General features: G+C 38.7%; 1 protein-coding gene across 1 annotated transcript; it reads right to left on the minus strand.

Annotated features, from left to right (window-relative positions):
- Positions 1-742: 742 nt before the first annotated feature.
- On the minus strand, positions 743-13,428 carry LOC104511269 (probable cation-transporting ATPase 13A3; the record flags this gene model as incomplete). Its single annotated transcript, XM_010153822.1, has 10 exons — positions 13,403-13,428; positions 12,427-12,520; positions 10,309-10,482; positions 9,362-9,532; positions 8,982-9,052; positions 5,311-5,391; positions 3,474-3,543; positions 2,463-2,597; positions 1,628-1,700; positions 743-874 (listed from the first exon to the last, which is right to left on the minus strand). Coding segments are annotated over exons 1-10 (1,027 nt in total), but the record flags the coding sequence as incomplete, so codon positions are not given.
- Between the last annotated feature and the right edge of the window lie 4,036 nt (positions 13,429-17,464).

The following is a 17,464-nucleotide window of genomic DNA, read 5'->3' on the forward strand; positions in this document are numbered from 1 at the left end:
GAAAATACAGTTCTTTGAAAGAAAACAGGACAAGCTTCCTTTACCTCCTGCAAGGCACCACCCCATCTTTACTCAGAAAAAAACAGAAGTTGAACAAAATTATCCTCAGCTCCTTGGGTGACTGAGTATACTCATGCTAGGGCTGCAGTCAATTTTTATCAGTTGTTAGTAGCAGCAAGAGGCTCAAGAACATTCAAAGAATTGAACACGATAAAACACAATCTCTGAACTATAATTTTCTAAACGCTGAGAGTTTGGACAGGTTAAACTAGGAATAACAAAACTTCCATCCTATTCAGTGAAGCTGTTCTTCAAATACAACCAGTCCCTGGTTTTGGAGTATGCAGGCACAACTTGAGATAATTTGTTTTTAAGTACAGCAGAACATTCTATTCACTACCTTCATTCTTGAAAGCAGCTAAAAAGTTTGGGCAAAAATTTTCTGAAGACACGTACTGCAGAACTCAGTGTGCACTGAGAACTGTAAGTCAAGAGGCAGGAAGACAAACTCTCAAGAGGAAAGCTTTTCCACAAGAAACCACCACTCATTTTTGGAGTTGCCAAGCAGTACCAGGTAGGTGTTGCAGATCAGCAGAACACAAGTACATAAGTACTTAGGAGCATACGCATTTCAAGCAAAATAAACGTACCCGCTTCTGCTACAGCATCCTGCAAGTGAAGCATGCACATAAGTATAAACTAGTATGTTTAGCCACGCAGAACTGAATCAAGTTTACTTTACCTGTTAACATACTTTCATTTACAATGCAAGTACCACTGAGAAGTACTGCATCACAGGGCATAATTGTCCCATTAGATGGAATCAACATGATATCTCCAGGCACAAGGTCGGTGGAAAGGATTTCTTCTATTTCTGAGTGTTAAAACATAAACAAGTTTAGCTGAAAATAGCCACCACCTACAAAACTTGATAAAGATCCTCACACCTAAGATCCAGGTGGTGACCATTAAGATTATACTCCATTTTATTTATGGCAGTATGAGAAGTTTTTCAAAAGATACAAAAAAAGTCACTAATCTACCTAATTCCACCAGAGATTAAATTGTAGAGCACATGGATACAGTTCATAACAGCAAACGAAAGGAATCAATCTTGTACAAAAGATATTACCAATTAACTAAAGTATAACTTCAGTATAAAGACACAAGCCCAACACAAATGCATGTCTTACAGAACAGTATCACACACCACAGCCTAACCCTGTTCAAGTACTGTGGTTTCCAAATGAGCACAAGTCCAGAAATCAATTTGCAGCCCCTGCTGGGTAATAAATTGCAATGGAAACCCAACATATGAAAGCCAAAAAGAAACTGCAATGACAATTAAGTCTGTGGAGTGGTAGATAATGAGAAACAGGAAGAGGAGAAGCACCTCATCTAGAACAAAGCTGATGCTTGCTAAAAATACCATCTAGAAGAATAATGCTGACCAGGTGATTGATTATCCTCTCTCATTTCCACATTGCAACTCCTCCTTCTCCCTCCCATGCAACTTTGCTAAGAAAGGCAAGCATTTCAAGCTGATCACAGAAAGCACAGATGCACACCAACTTTACACTCAGGTAACAATTTAAATTCAACCTTCCAAACCCCCTGTGAAACTTACCTTGGTTCCCTCTGCAGACAGACACCCTGACAATGCTGTGAGCTGCTACCATGTCATGTAACATGACATATTGCTGCAAAGGGGAAAAAACAGATCATTGTTTAAAAGCAAAGCTTGTCTTCTTCTAGATGCACATTCTATCCCTACAAGTACAAGTCATGAGTTTCTTTAACATTCTTTTACAACTAAAAGTTACTCAAAACGTTCTCTTGAACACAGTTCAGGAAACATGGGAAGTTTGAGTTGAACAGGTTCCTACTTCTAACAGCATTCTGGAAGCGAATATACATTGCCACACAGAATGTTATAAAAACATTTGATCATTAACATACATACATTAAAACTGCAGTAGTTGTATGAACTTGGATTAAGGTAAGAGGGGTTTTTTTTGTCTCTACTCTGAATTTAGAGATTGCAGTTTAAGGATAATTATTACTTTGATTTTCACCAGCTATAGCTGTCTACAGAGAAAAATCGTCACCATTTTAACAGTTCACACATTTGGTCGGTGCTCACTTCTGCTGGACTTTATCAAACAGAAGGAAACGATGCAAGATGGAATCACTACTGTCAATACAGCTTGGTACATAAACTTGTGTCCAGGTTTCCGTTAAGTGAAGGAGAGTTTCTCTTATCTGAGGTCAACCTACTGATTCAACACCATGAAAAGTCATCAGAGAAGAATCCCAAGAACTGTAAATCCAAATTATTTCAACTCAAAGACAGAAAACCCATAATCTGTATCTAAAAAATTCTTAAAGATTTGTAGGTAATCTCGCATCAAAATAAACCAATCAGCAGAATGCTGAAGAGAGGCATCTGTTTTTGAACTTACCTTTCTAATGGTGTAGAGTGAGCTAACAATGGATATTACAGACATGATCACAATTGCTAATGCATAGTAGTGATATTCATCAGTGATCCACAATATCACACTGAACAACTGAAAAATGTAAAAAGGGTTGAGAACCTAGAAGAGTGACAGAACATTAAGGTTACACCAAAAGGTCACATGCATTCTCCATCAGAAAACAGTCAGAATCATCCTCCTCCTCCATGGAGCAAATAAGCCTTTCAATTCTTTATGTGTGTCAAGCTTAACTCTGTCCCAATTAAAACCAGCACAACATGACTTTTATCTGTTTTGCCAAACTATTCCCTCTTTTTCATTACTTCAACCCCTCAAAAAGCACAGTTCTCACTAAAATAATACCCTTTAAAAACTGCACGCATTTTTCCCTAGACATCAGAGCATGACAGGACATAAAGCTTAAGTTACAATTCCTAAATTAATTTGCATGTTATTATTTATTTCATATTAATAAGTGCACTGACACCTCAAGTTGTTACTCTGTCAGTTCAGGTTGGAGAGTTTATTATATGTTCAAAAATTTCTAACATGCACTACTGTAGCACATGGATAGCCAGTCAGCTATTCAAATCCACCCGATACACGGAAAACGGAACAAATCCAACCGGAGTATATCTAAGAACACATTTGATTTGATGAGTATGTTGTGTTTATAATCCCTGGGCTGATAATAGAGAACACATTTGGTCATCTTATGTTTGAAATTAACAACAGTAAATAAGATGCATACCCTCCCAAAGAATTCTGACATGTTTTCTAACATCCTTGCTAAGGCACCAGGTAGTGAATTCTGAAGAGATTACAGCTAAGGCCTCTTAAGTTTGGAGAGCTCACAAATAAAGATCTGCATCATTTTGCTTTACAGTACAGGGCTCTGGGGGAAGGAGTCTGTTTTACACTGTTATTTGAAGACCAGTCCAAAAGTCATTGTACTTGAAGTAACTTTTAATTACATACTTTAATTTGTTTAATTACCTCCTTAATCAGAAGCTTAAAAATGGAAGGCACTTTCACAGCAATTTCATTTACTCCATAGAACGCTTTTCTGCATTAAAAAAAAGTATGAAAAGACAGTTAAAATTTTTATTTTAAATCTTAAAGTAATTCCATTAATATGAGAAAGTATAAAGTATTACTTAACCTGTGGCTCCTTTTATTTATCATATTGTTTCAAAAGGCGCTTATCAGAAAACAATTACTCAGTAAGGTATTCCAGTATGAAGGTAATTATTTTATACTTCAATTTAAACCATAATTTAATTTTAGGTTCTTTCATAATAAGATTTCCCTGTAACACTGGACCTCTACACAGTTTATCAAACATGCCATTCTGAAAGCCAGCGTGGGCTTCTCATTAAGCTAAGACCAAACAAGCATTAACTCTTACCCTGCAGTAAGACACTGTTTTCATAGCTGTGTATCTTGGTATTATTCTTAGCATGAAGAAAGGCAAATCATGAAAAGGGGAGCAAAAAATTAACCTCTGATGGGACAGGAGCTAGTTAAGTGACACTGACATGGTGAAGCTCTTAAAGGATGTTCTTAAGGAAAAGGATTTATTGTATGAAAAAAACAAAAATTGACAGAAAATTGAATGATGAGCAAACGGACGCTTCCGTATTTTAAATCCTAAGATCATCTCATTTGCAAGAAAACAGGCCAGAAATGCAACAGAATCCAAACTATTCTAGGTTGGGTAGTGTATCAATAATTAAGTACATACCTACATTCTCACAACATATATTCCAGCTTGCTGTTCACATCTGACAACCAAGAAATCCCTGACCTATGTACTATTAAAGTTAAATTTTAAAATAAGTTTTTTCTAGACTAGGTTCTCCTCTGCCTATGCACTTCAGATGTGTCCCTTGACAAGCGTATTTACAACGTTATTTTAAAATGGCTTGTTAAAAAAACAGTATTATTTTCCCCAGTTATTTCTTGCCAACCAGAATGAAAAGAGGAAGTGGGGAATATATTTAGCCCTATCCAACCAGAGACAGATCCATGCAAGCTATGGGACATACCTGCGATACTAACTAGGCTTTTAAAATTGAAGCCAAAGCCCCAAGGCCTGGGGAGTTTCAGCCTGCTCTTCCTAAAATAAGAAATTAGTTACGTTTAGGCCAGATTTGCTGCTTCCTGACATCTAATATTCCTCATTAGCCATTTAGCACACTATCCCCTCTCTCACAATGACCACTAGGCCAAGGATGGAAAAGAAAACAAGCAGCAGCAGAGTGGTCTCTCTTGGCATTCCCTTCAAGCCTTCAAAAACCTACAGCTTGGGACAAATGTGCATCTTTTCCAGCTAAAGTTTCCACGGGGTATTAGTCTATTTGACCCCAAACCCCCCCACCACCCTTCAACAGCAACAGTATGTTATGGTAATGTCACTTAAAGGTGAGTTATGTGGAAAAAAAGTAATTACTTTTTTTTACATCAACTGCCAAATTCGCTGTATTCCTGCCAACACGGTTGAAAGTTTAACTTCTTGCTATTCTTTTTGTACACTCATTTTATTTTGAAAATGTTAAGCAGTAAATACAATTCCAGAAATATATTCTGAATTACTTTAATCTATAGTTCCAATTCCCATGGTCAGTGTGGTTTAAGAAAAAGAAAACACAACATCAGAGTCTAGTTTCTACTCAGTGTACAGGTAAGAGAAACAAGAATTTCATACATCTAACAACCTTCTTTGAAGGAAGTGTAAGAACCTGTCTGTGAACACTAATCACTCGATTGTCTTCCAGTTTTGTTAACACTGAACATGGGTTATGGAATGACCCTTTAAATACAGTAACATTACCTGAAATCATGCACTCCCTTTGTCAGTCCTGTGCTGTGTTCATTATGAATTGAAGAACAGAAAGTAGATTCATCTAGACCTCTAAGTAAAGGAAAAATTATTTAAAAAACTTGGTATTTAAGAGGAAGTATTCAGTAATTCAGAAGAGCCAGGTCTTTGCCAAGAGATACACTGTATTATAAAAGAACATAGTCTGCAGATTAATGCTTTTCTAGCTATTTTTGTCACATCTGAAGATACCAACGAGATGTTACAAGCAGTCCTCTGGTTGACACATCTTACACTGTAGGATAGTCATATCTATTTCAATCAAAGGAGATACACTTAAAAAATTAAGTCAAACACTAGCATAACTAGTAACCAAAGGCCTCTAAAAGAGAAAGTGAGCAAGTTTTATACAACATTATATGAAATCAATATAGATTATATTTCTTCATATTATCTTCATTTGTCTCTAGTAATGGAAGCATTTTATCAAATAAATCTACACTCAAGCTATTTTGCAGCACCTTGCTATCAAAATCTTATCCAAGACTACATAAAGGACAGTCTACATCTTAAGTACTTCCTTCTCACTGGAAGACTCATCTTCACAGGACTTTTCTACATGCTGTGAAAGCAAATGCTGTAATTCAGAAGATGGGCAGACAAGCAAGCACACCTGAAACATCATTGTGTTTACAGCTATGGGATCATTTCAACTACCACACGCAGTATATCAGCCATATCACACCCAATACCCATGCATTTTCTGGCAGACCTACTTTGGATGGACAGGAAATCATCACTACCTTCCAAACGTCTTTCACAGTGACATGTCGAAACCAGCACTATTCCACATGAGTCTTTTATACTGGATATCTATTAAGTTATCTACTGAAAAGGATTTGGAGTTGTTACAGTAAAGAAAAAAATCTTTACTGTGCATATATGGTAACAATTACTCCTATTCTCTAGAACACAGAGAAAGCTTTAACCATCTTCACTATTGCAAAGGCTGGGACCATGTTTCCAACAACTTCTCATGAAAGTACAAAAGGTGAAAGTGTTAATGTGTAAATCTGGCCACAGGTTTACAAGTTTCCCTTAAAATTTTTCAGTTTCGTGGATTTTAAAGTGATGATTTTTAGATAAACATACGATTCTCTGTTAATACCTTTCCTCCCATTCTATTCCAAATGATTCTTTTTTTTTTTTCCTGCACAAACTGGAATGGAACAATGTGTTTAAGAAGGGTCCCTAAAACTAAATGTTTTATATGCAAATATGAATACCTATGTGTGTAATGTCCAGCGACAAAGCTTCTGCAGGATGTTATCTGCTTTTCACAGTACTACTACAGTGCTGAATTCCCAAGGCATTTAAAAAAATCCCTGTGTGCACACAGTTTATTACATAAAGCACTCATCAACTCACTCAGAGATTCACTTGACACTAGCTAAAACAAAACAGACATAAAAGGTCAAAGTTGCATCCTCTTTGGCTATGTGACCACGTCTGATTGAGTTTAAGAACAATTACACTTGCATTTCCTGTGTTTAAAACAGCGATCTTAGTATTATGTGATTATAAAAAGAACAATGATATGAAACCCAAGCTCTCATAACTGAATTAGTTGCCCAAGAAATCTTAATTTACTTCCCTTCTGCACTGTGCTAAGTCTTTAATTATGTGCTCACACTGTTCTGCCTCTGGATACTTGCATAACTGACTGCACAGAGTGAACCTATCTTGTGCTTAGATCACAACTACAACTGTGTCACTTGCCTTATGGATTTTACTGTAAAGCCCTCAGTCTCCTTACAAATATTAACTTGATTCTCTACCCTGTTACTAGCTAATACCGATTTCTGGTTTTTACATAAACTGAAGAGCAGATTAAGAAAAAAGTATCTCAATGAAGGACAAATGTTTAAGACTTCTTTTCAGACTATTCACCATTCCCAAGTTCAGCTTTTACTTCTGAGGTGGTGTCTAGGGTGTGATCATACCTAATCCACTTCAGAGAAAACTTACAGCAAACTCTCATTCTTAGCTGACCTTGTGCAAAAGTGATTTAGTACTCTGCCAGTATCGAGTTTGTCTCAGATCCAGCTGGTTCTCCTCTTCATTCTCCAATTGCTAAATGATGGTGTCCAGCTAAGCTATACTACCTGACCAAACAAGTGGTCAGGCTCAGTCATTGCCAATACATCAAAGAACTGAAAGTTTGGCATATCAGCAAGAATGTGATGGAAAAAATGCTCACATAACTTCACAGGCATATCTGAGATTTTTCTGGGGCTTATAAATTGGCTGAGCTGTCACAGGAACATCAAAAGGCACAGTCCAACCGCCAACAAATGCCAAGTTTCAAGTCTCTGCTTTAATGCTAAGGAACAACATTGTTTTTCTAAACACGTGGAGCCATATATTTTTTCTCCCCATACAGGTTTTTAGCACAGAAATACAGTTTTGAGGGTTTTTTAATCCCACCTGTAGGAAGCACTCCCTTTGAACAGTTTAAATTAGCAACACGAGAGGCATGAAAACAGGACACTCTAATGCAAAATGTCAAGCATCACTACCTGCACCACTGTATTTCATGGGAGGCTTAACATGAAAAAATGCATACAAAGCTTTTAATTATTTACCCATGAACTGAGACATTTACACCCTCCCAAAGGAGATCTGAGTTTTGTAACTGCTTGTATTATGGTAATTTCTTTAAAATTGTTGTCATTGCTGCTAACTTTCCATACTATCTGCACACGCTTCTCTGGGAAAACATAACAAATGTTTGCAGAGTATGTTTCTTACAGAAATTTTGGCTATTTTTCTTTCCTTCAGTCGCTGGTAATTAAGTCTTTTTCTGTGTGTAATGTACTGCTTGGACTTTTCCCCAAGAGTTCAGTGCAGTGAATATTGATTTAAATTAGAAAGAGATTAAATTTCTGATCCGAACCTCTTATTTTAACGAGCAGTTGTCAAAACTGGGGAAGCCTGTGTTCATTTAACTTGTTAGCGTTACAGGAAGGCCTTATCAGTAGCACCAGAAAAAAGAACTTTCTTTTTCAACTCTAACATCACGCAACAGCACTGCTGGATAAAATGAATACAGCCCAGCACGTTCAGCGAGTGCAGCTGGTATTGCCCGCTAAAAGACGTTTTCTATGAATGCAAGAGACCAGATTTTGTTACTGGAAAGTACCAAAAGAGGGATTAACTTCAGCTCAATTGGACTAAAATGTAGCAGCAAAGACCTACACAAAGGTGAGCAACAAAGTGAATTCTCCTCTTCCTAGATACTCCTTTCAGCTCAGCAGCAATGCAAAAAATGTAAGTTATTCCATCAGAAGGGAAGTTTTTAGGAGTTTATAGGAGAACTACTGCCTACAAACAGGTGCTACCATTCTCAAGTAACACAGCAAGAACAGGCAAAAAGCCTGTAGCGGCATGCAGCCCGTCACCCCATACGAACGGTGCTTGACAAAGGTAAATTAAACAAATGCCTTCCTGCCAAAGTCACACCAAGTTAAGATGTCCCTGCTCCCACTAGGGTTCAGACTCAATGAGCTACAACAGCTGGGCAGAAGACCGTAACAATTTTCAGCATGTTCTTAGGCACGCTATTGTGTTTTTTTTTTTTAAATGCAGTTTGAAGCACATGACAAAAGAGAACGCACTCTTACCGTACAACATCAAAACCTTGCACAGAATCATTCCAGAAATACTTCACGCTGTGATGTGTGAAATAACGGATCTGCAAGGCAACAGACAGATATTAAACCAGCAGCCCTTAGCATCTCTCTTCTGACTGACCTGATTCTGAACAGTGATAGAAAATTAATTTTGAAAAGCTTCACTGAAAAATGAATAGCTTTCTTCCCAAATTACCTTTCAAGCATTCCATAATTTCCAGTAACAGGTTACTGAGGAAAAGATTTGTGTGCCACCCAAAGAATGAGTTAGCCTTCTACACAAAAGTAGCTCATGTGTACTGTACTCCGTGTGTTTGCTCTAGATACTACTCGAGACACTTTAGCAAGCGCAGTATTGCAGGTTTACTTACAGGCAAATATTTTTTCAAATCATTTTTATTCTCTTCTGCAGCAGATTCACAGAAATGAACAGCATGGCCATTCGAAACCTTGTGTACAATAGGGTTAGGATTCTGTAAAGGACTGGCTCCCAAAGAAGGCATAATGCGAACCTTTGCACAAAACCAGATCTTGAATTCATCCTTAAAAAGAGAGGGAAAAAGTGTTTGGATGAAACAGCATTTAAACAGCATTTTGGTACAACAGCTGTAGCAAAATGTGCCAACAACAGACGACAGATTAGCAGAGCCTATACATAACCACAGGAGATATCCTCAAGTTAGTGTCAGATACCTTAAGAATGTATTTTCTTCCCACAAGCCTAAAGGCATATTTTTTGCACCAGAAAATTGATATTTTTTCAAGCAATGAGTCTTGGTACTTGAATATTGCCATCTTCAGCCCCTCACAATTTATTATTAGTTGTTCTGTAGTAGGAGGAACTATGAGATTCCTATGTATTCAGCTGCATACACCCTACAACTTCAAATAACTGAGGACTTAACACCGGCTCATAACCAGGGACTGTACACAGCAACTGTGGAGAAAGAAAATGGCTTCAAAGCAAACCACACTTGGGTTCACAGTTACACCTTAATTTAACAAGTGTATCTTTGCTGAACAAGGGAGGGAAGACCATGCTACCAGGTTATATGAACAAGGTATCTGTTCGGTAATTTTTGATGACTGCATCAAAATCCAAAAGCAAAGACTTTTTTTGCCATTCCCTCTGCAAACAGCTGTCAGTCTGCCCAGTCGGGCAGCAAAGCTACGTACCACACCAAGGAACATAGTTCCGCAGCGCTGTAAAACAAAACCACATCTACGCTGCAGGCAAAGATTTGCGTATTTTAGCAAGCAGCAAGAGGGATGTGAAACAAGCGCAAACTGGGAGAAGCACACCCTCCTGTAGACTTACAGTTGTTCTCAGCAGAACCACTTCACAGTCTTTAAGCGTAGTCCTCTTGCATGTTGCTTTCACACGCCACTGAGGCATCCAATAGAGGAGGAGGAGAAGAAAGCCACCAGAACAGAGCACTCCTACAGTAACTAGCACCAACTTCCAGCGACATAGATCGTAGCCATAGATCTCCTGAGTGGACACAAACAAATAACAAGCAATGACCCTCTTTAATTACTCTGCCTCGGGAAGCCGACATTAATATTTCATAAAGTGCAGTATTTAAATCCAATTTCAAAGCCATTTTCCTCTTTTTCTGGGGGAAGGAAAGATTTTAAGAACTTAATACACAATGGAATGGCAATAAAACAGTGTTTTGCTCGGTTGGAAATATACAAACCTAAGTAAAAGCCTGACAAAGGCAGAACCTCCACAGTGTGTTTAAAATTGCAGGACCCATCTCCTCTGTGCACGGCTGCCTGAGGACTGAAGCTGCAACACAACCTGCCCTAACTCTCAGTGAACAACCACTTTTCTGGCCATCACGCAGCACAGGTCAGCTAAGCATTTAAGACCAAAAGTGTGTGTGGTTTTGTCAAATGCTGATTTTACAACATTAGCATTTGGTTAGCTAGCACACACAGTTTTGAATTAGTGGTGCTAGCGGAATTTCATACTTTCTAAACAAGTATGTAAATATATTTGTCAAATACTACTGTTTAGTAGAGAAACTGGCTTATTTTGCCTGCCATTTAACAAGAAATGCTACAGTGAAACATCAGAAACTGCAAGCCACACTGTCAAAGGTTCTGTAACTTGCACCAGCTGGAAAAATCCTCTTCTCCCATTAAAAAACCCACAAAGTATTAAGTGTGCCTTGGTCAAAGGCAAGTACTGATTTGACTTAACCTGATGACAGGCAGGAACAGAAAATAATTCAGTAACTTACTAGATGCCACGTTACATTCCTGAGCTTCACATTACATCACAGGATTTTATTTCCTGCTGTAAAAAGGCAGTGAAGATCTCCCATCCAGTCCCACCCATATTGTTTAAATTGACACCAAGTTTTGCAATTTTTTTTGTACTTTTCATTAAACAGTATTAGAAATTGTTTAAACTCCTTTCGTAAGAAAAAGCTTTTTAACGAGTTTGTTTTGCAGCCTTCTTAACTGACAAAAAAGCAGAGAAAATACCCATTCTGTTACCCCCAAAACACTGGAGCTAGCATTCATTCCTTATCAAATATAAGCAGGTGGGTGAAAGATAGTGGGAGAGGTTAATGCTTCTTGTGGGGCAAACCAAAATTATTTACTCTGAAAGGCACTTATTTTGGTGATCAGACCATAAGCACCTCAGTTTCATTTTTTGTTGTAAGGTGTCTTTGCCTACTCTCCCTATTACAGCTCATCTAGTAAAGAGCAGCTTTTCCTAGCAGTGTGCACAAAGAAGAAACAAGGGCTTCAATTCAGTGGAATCTACCATTTTAATAAATAAAAATCCTTATATAGCCAATATTTTCAGTTGTCTCTAGAACGAGCTTGAAATTTAAAGATCAGCTGCCACTACATTCCTCTCAAAGCTAACTGCTGTGTCTTCCAGGACAAACAATAAGAGGTATCATTGGTGTAGTAGGAAGCAAAGTTCATGTGCTACCAAATACTCATAAAACTGCTCACCATGACATAAGGCATGGGTCCTATCTGCATAAATATGAATATGCAAAAGTATGCAGACTACAGTCAAGATTATGCAGCATTAACCTGTTTTTAATGACAAAAAAAAGCTCCAAGATTTGGAGAGGGGGAAAAAAAAAAAAAAGACAAAAAGCCAAATCAACCTACTCTGATCTCATTTTCCTTTAAAAAAAGTTAAGTACCAAAAAACTTTTATCTATTGGACTGCTGACCTCAATGCTGACCATCGAGCAAGCAAAGGCTTTCAGCAAAAACATCCCCTATCCCAATACTAGATTTCTTAATATCAGAAAAGATTAACAAAGGATAACCTTATAAAATTGCTAAACTGATCTAAATCAAGACAGTCCACTTCCGGGTGTGACACGCCCCATTTAGAGAGAAAACCATGAAAATGTGTTTATTTCAGTGTATGAAAATAGACAACAGAATTAATTACCATCTCATCTTCCTCTGCTTTATTGACAAATTTCTTTTCTTCTTTCTCCATGTTTAGCATGATATGAAACTTCTCGACTTGAGATATGGAAGACCTTTAACAACAGAAGAATTAAAAATTGAAGCAAATTACTGATTTTATACCTAAGTATTAGTTGCTTTGAGTTATTTTCTGCTAGTGCATACACATAAAACACACTGACAACATACTAATATCAATCTTAGATTTGCACTGTTACTAGTTTCCAGTAGTACCGCCCCAAGGACTTCTCATATTCATCCAGTGTTCAATCGTAAAGCTTTACAAGTGAAATATTGCAGAAACAAGCAAGCTTTGAAGGAGGGAAAAAAAACTTGTACCAATTTACCTTAAAGGATAGCCTGGCTATCCTTTGAGAGGAAAAGCACTGCATCCCTAAGAGGTGCATTTCTCATCTGAGCAGAAAAATAAGTATGTGCTAAAAAAGGTTTAGTCCCCAGTCTACTACTTCTAAATCTAAACATGTTTGATGGTGAGTTCTTCTGATGTGAGTCTTCTTGCTGCTTTCCAATTCTTTTACCATTCAAGTTGTATCAATGGGTTTGTTTCTTACTGTAAATCTCTCACAGTTGCAAATTTTGCAAGGTGCTCTGAGGATAGCTTACAATCACAAGTTTCATGAATAGGGAAATGTATGAAAAAGTATAAAGGTCTCTCTGAGATGAACACAGTGCACACAGATCCCTGTTCCAATAGGGAAGAACCACAAACAAAAGGCTACAACATACTATGAGGCTCAGCAGAAGTTTCAACATCACAAACAGAAATATCAAAGATACTAAGTCAAAAAGCTAAATTGCTGAAATTAAAGCTGTACCTAACCTTTACTTGGTCCCCCCGTACATGTTAACCGTATACCATTTATAATTAATGCACCCTGTTATACTTCCACAGGACCACCTACCACAGTTAAAACCACTGAACAGGCAGTGCTCACCTGCCAAGACATGGATTAACAGTCATTGTCCGCACTGACACTGTACAGCCTTTGTTTTTATTCACTGCACGCATATAAATCTCTCCGAAGACAGCACTTACTACCACAGCACACAGGCAGTCCATAAGGATTCACTGTCATCGAACAAGTAGATACTGTAATTACCATTTTCCAGTCAGAAGGCTGTTACAAACAAAAAAATCAAGGTGAAAGACATCCACCTAATTTCATCTCAGCTGTCCATTGAAGGAAAGGAGGCCACTATTCAAAATCCTTAGTATTAGGTAGCTTTATGACAACAGCACAACCGTTACCAGGTTCTCTGCCATCATTAACTCCCCAACATTTCACAAATCGAATCACCAGCTCCAAGTCAGATCCTCTCCAAGCCAGCCCCTGGATCCATGCACTTACATGGAGCAGCAATGCCAGCTTCAATAGGTACTTCCTCCCAACTCCAGCAGTTTTATCAACATCACCTCCTCCTCGCATGGTTTCTGCAAGTGACCACCTCCTGTGCAATTAAGCCAACAAAGGAAGCAGGAACCCAACAGAAAAGGTTCCTGCTGCTGCCCAAATCTGTGTCCCCTCAGAAATCTGTTCCCACTGCTGAGCAAGGTCCTACTGGAAGAAACACCCTCAGCACAAAGAACTGCATCCCCACAGAGGGCTCAGCACAGGTGAACAACAACTCAGCACTTCATAAGCTGAGTGCTTGACACAGCTTGGATTTTGCTCAGTGTGGAAGGAAGCTGATTTGCTAAACAACAGTCATCTTTGACAGAAACACCAGCTCACAGGCTCCCTGCATCGCTGAACTGACGATTTCCTATTACGATCCAGCACTGTACTATGAATACCTGACTTACTGCACACTGATCTGGACACTAAGCCAAAATATGTGCCCCGCTGATACCTCCTTACCTGTTACACAAGCCATGCAAGTTCTAAAACACGTTTTTGTTTAAAGTGCCACTTTTCCTCACTGAACAGCTTTTTATCCTGGGACAGACACATGCATTCAGCTAAGTTTGTCCAAAACCAACATAGGATTGCTACGAAAGATCCTGAGAACAATCTTCGAATTAATAACATCAAACAACTTTATGTACCCCACACAAATCACACTTTGAATCAAGAAGTCACGCAGACAGAAAAAGTTCTGTGTATTTACAGAATTATACTTCTAACAGAGTTCACAGCTCCATGAGAGAATTATTAGATTTATCATACTTGAACTAGTCTGCCCCTAAACAAACATGCGTTGCCCTGCTATAGCGCACTGCAACATCAACCGTGCCAGCAGGCAAAACTCCAGCCTCGATGAGCATCTCTCCTAACAACCATACTTGACATGGGAAAGCACCAGGAGCAAAGTAAATGCAAACAGCTTCAAGATCAATAAATCTCAACTGAGATATCCATATGGCCAACACATCACAACAGGCACCTTATGGGAGACCTCGGCAGCGTGAGAGGAGTGCCGTTGCCCTCCTTTAGGGCTGTTCCGCAGCTAAGAAGGAGCGTCAAGTCGTCGGTCTGAAGAAGCAGGAAGGGAAATCTCAGCACGGGGAGCACCAGCAATAATTCCTGTGATTCAATGAGTTCTTTGAACAGCTGGGTAGAATCATACAGGGAATACACAAGAAGCATTAGGAGGCTATTTTTGACTCCCATCATTAGCTCCATCTGCATTATTTTATACAGACTCATCTACTGAGCAGCCTTCAACTAACACACACATTAACATTTCACATCCTACCTGTAATTTTCCATATCATATTCAAATCTCTAAACTTAGAAAACATTACAGATATTTTCTTAGTTGTTGGGTCATGAAAATCATTCCTATTAGCAATGAAGAACAGCACTCTTTCTCCTATCTTCTCCCTTTTGGCACATCATCAGCCCAAGCTCACCATCAGGAGTTCAAGCGCATAGCTTTTTTGGGTTTGTTTCCTCACAGCCCTGCTGAAAGTTGGGGTGGAACACCCCCACCACGGGCTCTGTAGGGTTACCCTCTTCAGAGGTGAGTTTGGGCTGCAGGGTCAGACCGAAGGAATCAGCATCTCACCAACTCAGAAGAGACTTTAGCAAACTGCATTTGATCTTTCCTTCCTTCTATAACATGGTGGGGAATTAAACATTTTGATACTTCAAGTATGTAATTAACCATTTAAACATAAGCCTTGGACTTTTCAGACTACCAGGTGTATGACATTGTACCAGTACTCGAATTGCAGTGAGGATGAAATGAGCTCCCAAGAAGCAACATGGATGCAGCAATATTCAAATACGAAGTGCCTCCCTCCAGCACAAGCTGCCTGGAGTGAATAGCTAGAGAAGTCCTTTCTCCCTGTAACAAACAAAGTAGCTATCAAAAAGCACTATTTATTCCTTTTAAAGAAAGGGGCCAAAACCAATGGAAATGGTGAAAGTACTATCACTTCACTTACACAATTTTTACTCAGTGAGCTACTACTGTATAGCTAAGCACATTCTAGTCAGAAAAGTAGGAAGTATCAAAAAGTTCTGTAAAAGAAACGCAGTGTGCCACTGAGGTTAAGAGAATGAAATCACTGGCAGCATTTTAAACACAGGTATAAATTTAACACACGGTATAGCCACCAGCTGAACAGCGTCTGAACAGCAAGTACTTCCAAGAGTAACTGTAAATCTGTAACTTTGTTTTAAAAAAATAATCAAAATGAAGTTAAACAGCATTTGGTATTTGCCCCTGTCCTGAAGAATATGTAGCTATGAGGGGGACAGCACCTGCAGTTTCAGGTTTAAGTTGATATTATTTGGTGCTAAAGTAGATCACAAATTAGATCCCCGGACAAATTAAGCAGTGTACAGACCTTAAAAATACATGCATCCTCCACAGCGAAAAAAACGTTGCATCTTTTCTGAATTACTACACCAACATCTATTTGTTGATCTATCCCAACTAAACAACCAGGATACCAAGCAGTCCTACAAAATTATTTATGGGCAGTAAACGTTTGTAGCAACAGTATAAAAGTTGCAAGTAAACTCAGGGCACATTTATCAAATGTTGTTAAAGAACTACAGTAAGACTCAATCAGTATGCCTGCAGAGTTCTGCAAGCCACACTTGGAAAGACTACTAGCTTATCCAGAGTCAGTCTTCCAGCAATTCACTTCTGTGCAAATTTTACTCTTCAAGTTTGATTTGGGGGGGTAGGAAGCAAAGAGATCTTTCCCTCTGTTCTCCTCAAGAGTTGTCCCAAATCCATATTCCTTAAAACCAAATTCTGCTTTAGCATACATACAGTGCTGCCATCAGTTTATTCTTCTTGTCCAGTTGAACTACAAGTGTCACAATTTCAAGAGAAAAATTCCAAGGTCTGGAAAGACTACAGCTACAAAAGAAGAAATTTTTGACATCTGCTGCAATCACTGGGTAATTTAAGTATCACATTTCTCAGATGAAAATTTAATTTTGACAGCTCAAGTGTTCAGTGAAATCCATGTATGGATATGCACAAAAAAGTTAACAAATTGTTACATACACTTACGCTCCATCATCATTCGGATGCTTAAATTACACAAGTAAATAAACCTACAAACCGTATCTTAAACATTCTCCATTATAGTCTTTTCAGATATTTGCAAAAACCCTGAGATAACTGAAAGTTTCTCTTACCCACAAGCAGTCCAGCAGCTGTCCTCTGCACTTGCTTTTGTTATCACCCGTTAGTGAGGCAGCTCTTAATAACCGAGACCCTATCTGCAAGGGAAGTCCTGACAAATGAACTATTTTGTCTAAAATCTAAAAAAAGTCTCCAAGGGCTTTTCAAACTGTTATCAAAAGATTAACATATCAAAGAAAATTTGGCAGTGCTTGGAAGGCTTTTTTTTTTTTTCCTCTCTTCCCTCCAGTGTGGCCAAACAATTGCGAGCCTGTGGCCGGGCTGGCGGAGGCTGTGCTTCCAGGCTTCGGCCGCCCGGTCCAGCTCCTGCTATTCAAACCAGAAATGCCTCCACGGGAGCCCTCAGACAGCTCCAGGTCTGTGCACGAGTCCTGATATTATCTACC

Source organism: Eurypyga helias, unplaced genomic scaffold (genome assembly GCF_000690775.1).
Source record: "Eurypyga helias isolate BGI_N326 unplaced genomic scaffold, ASM69077v1 scaffold306, whole genome shotgun sequence".
In the NCBI taxonomy this organism is placed as follows: Eukaryota; Metazoa; Chordata; class Aves; order Eurypygiformes; family Eurypygidae; genus Eurypyga; species Eurypyga helias.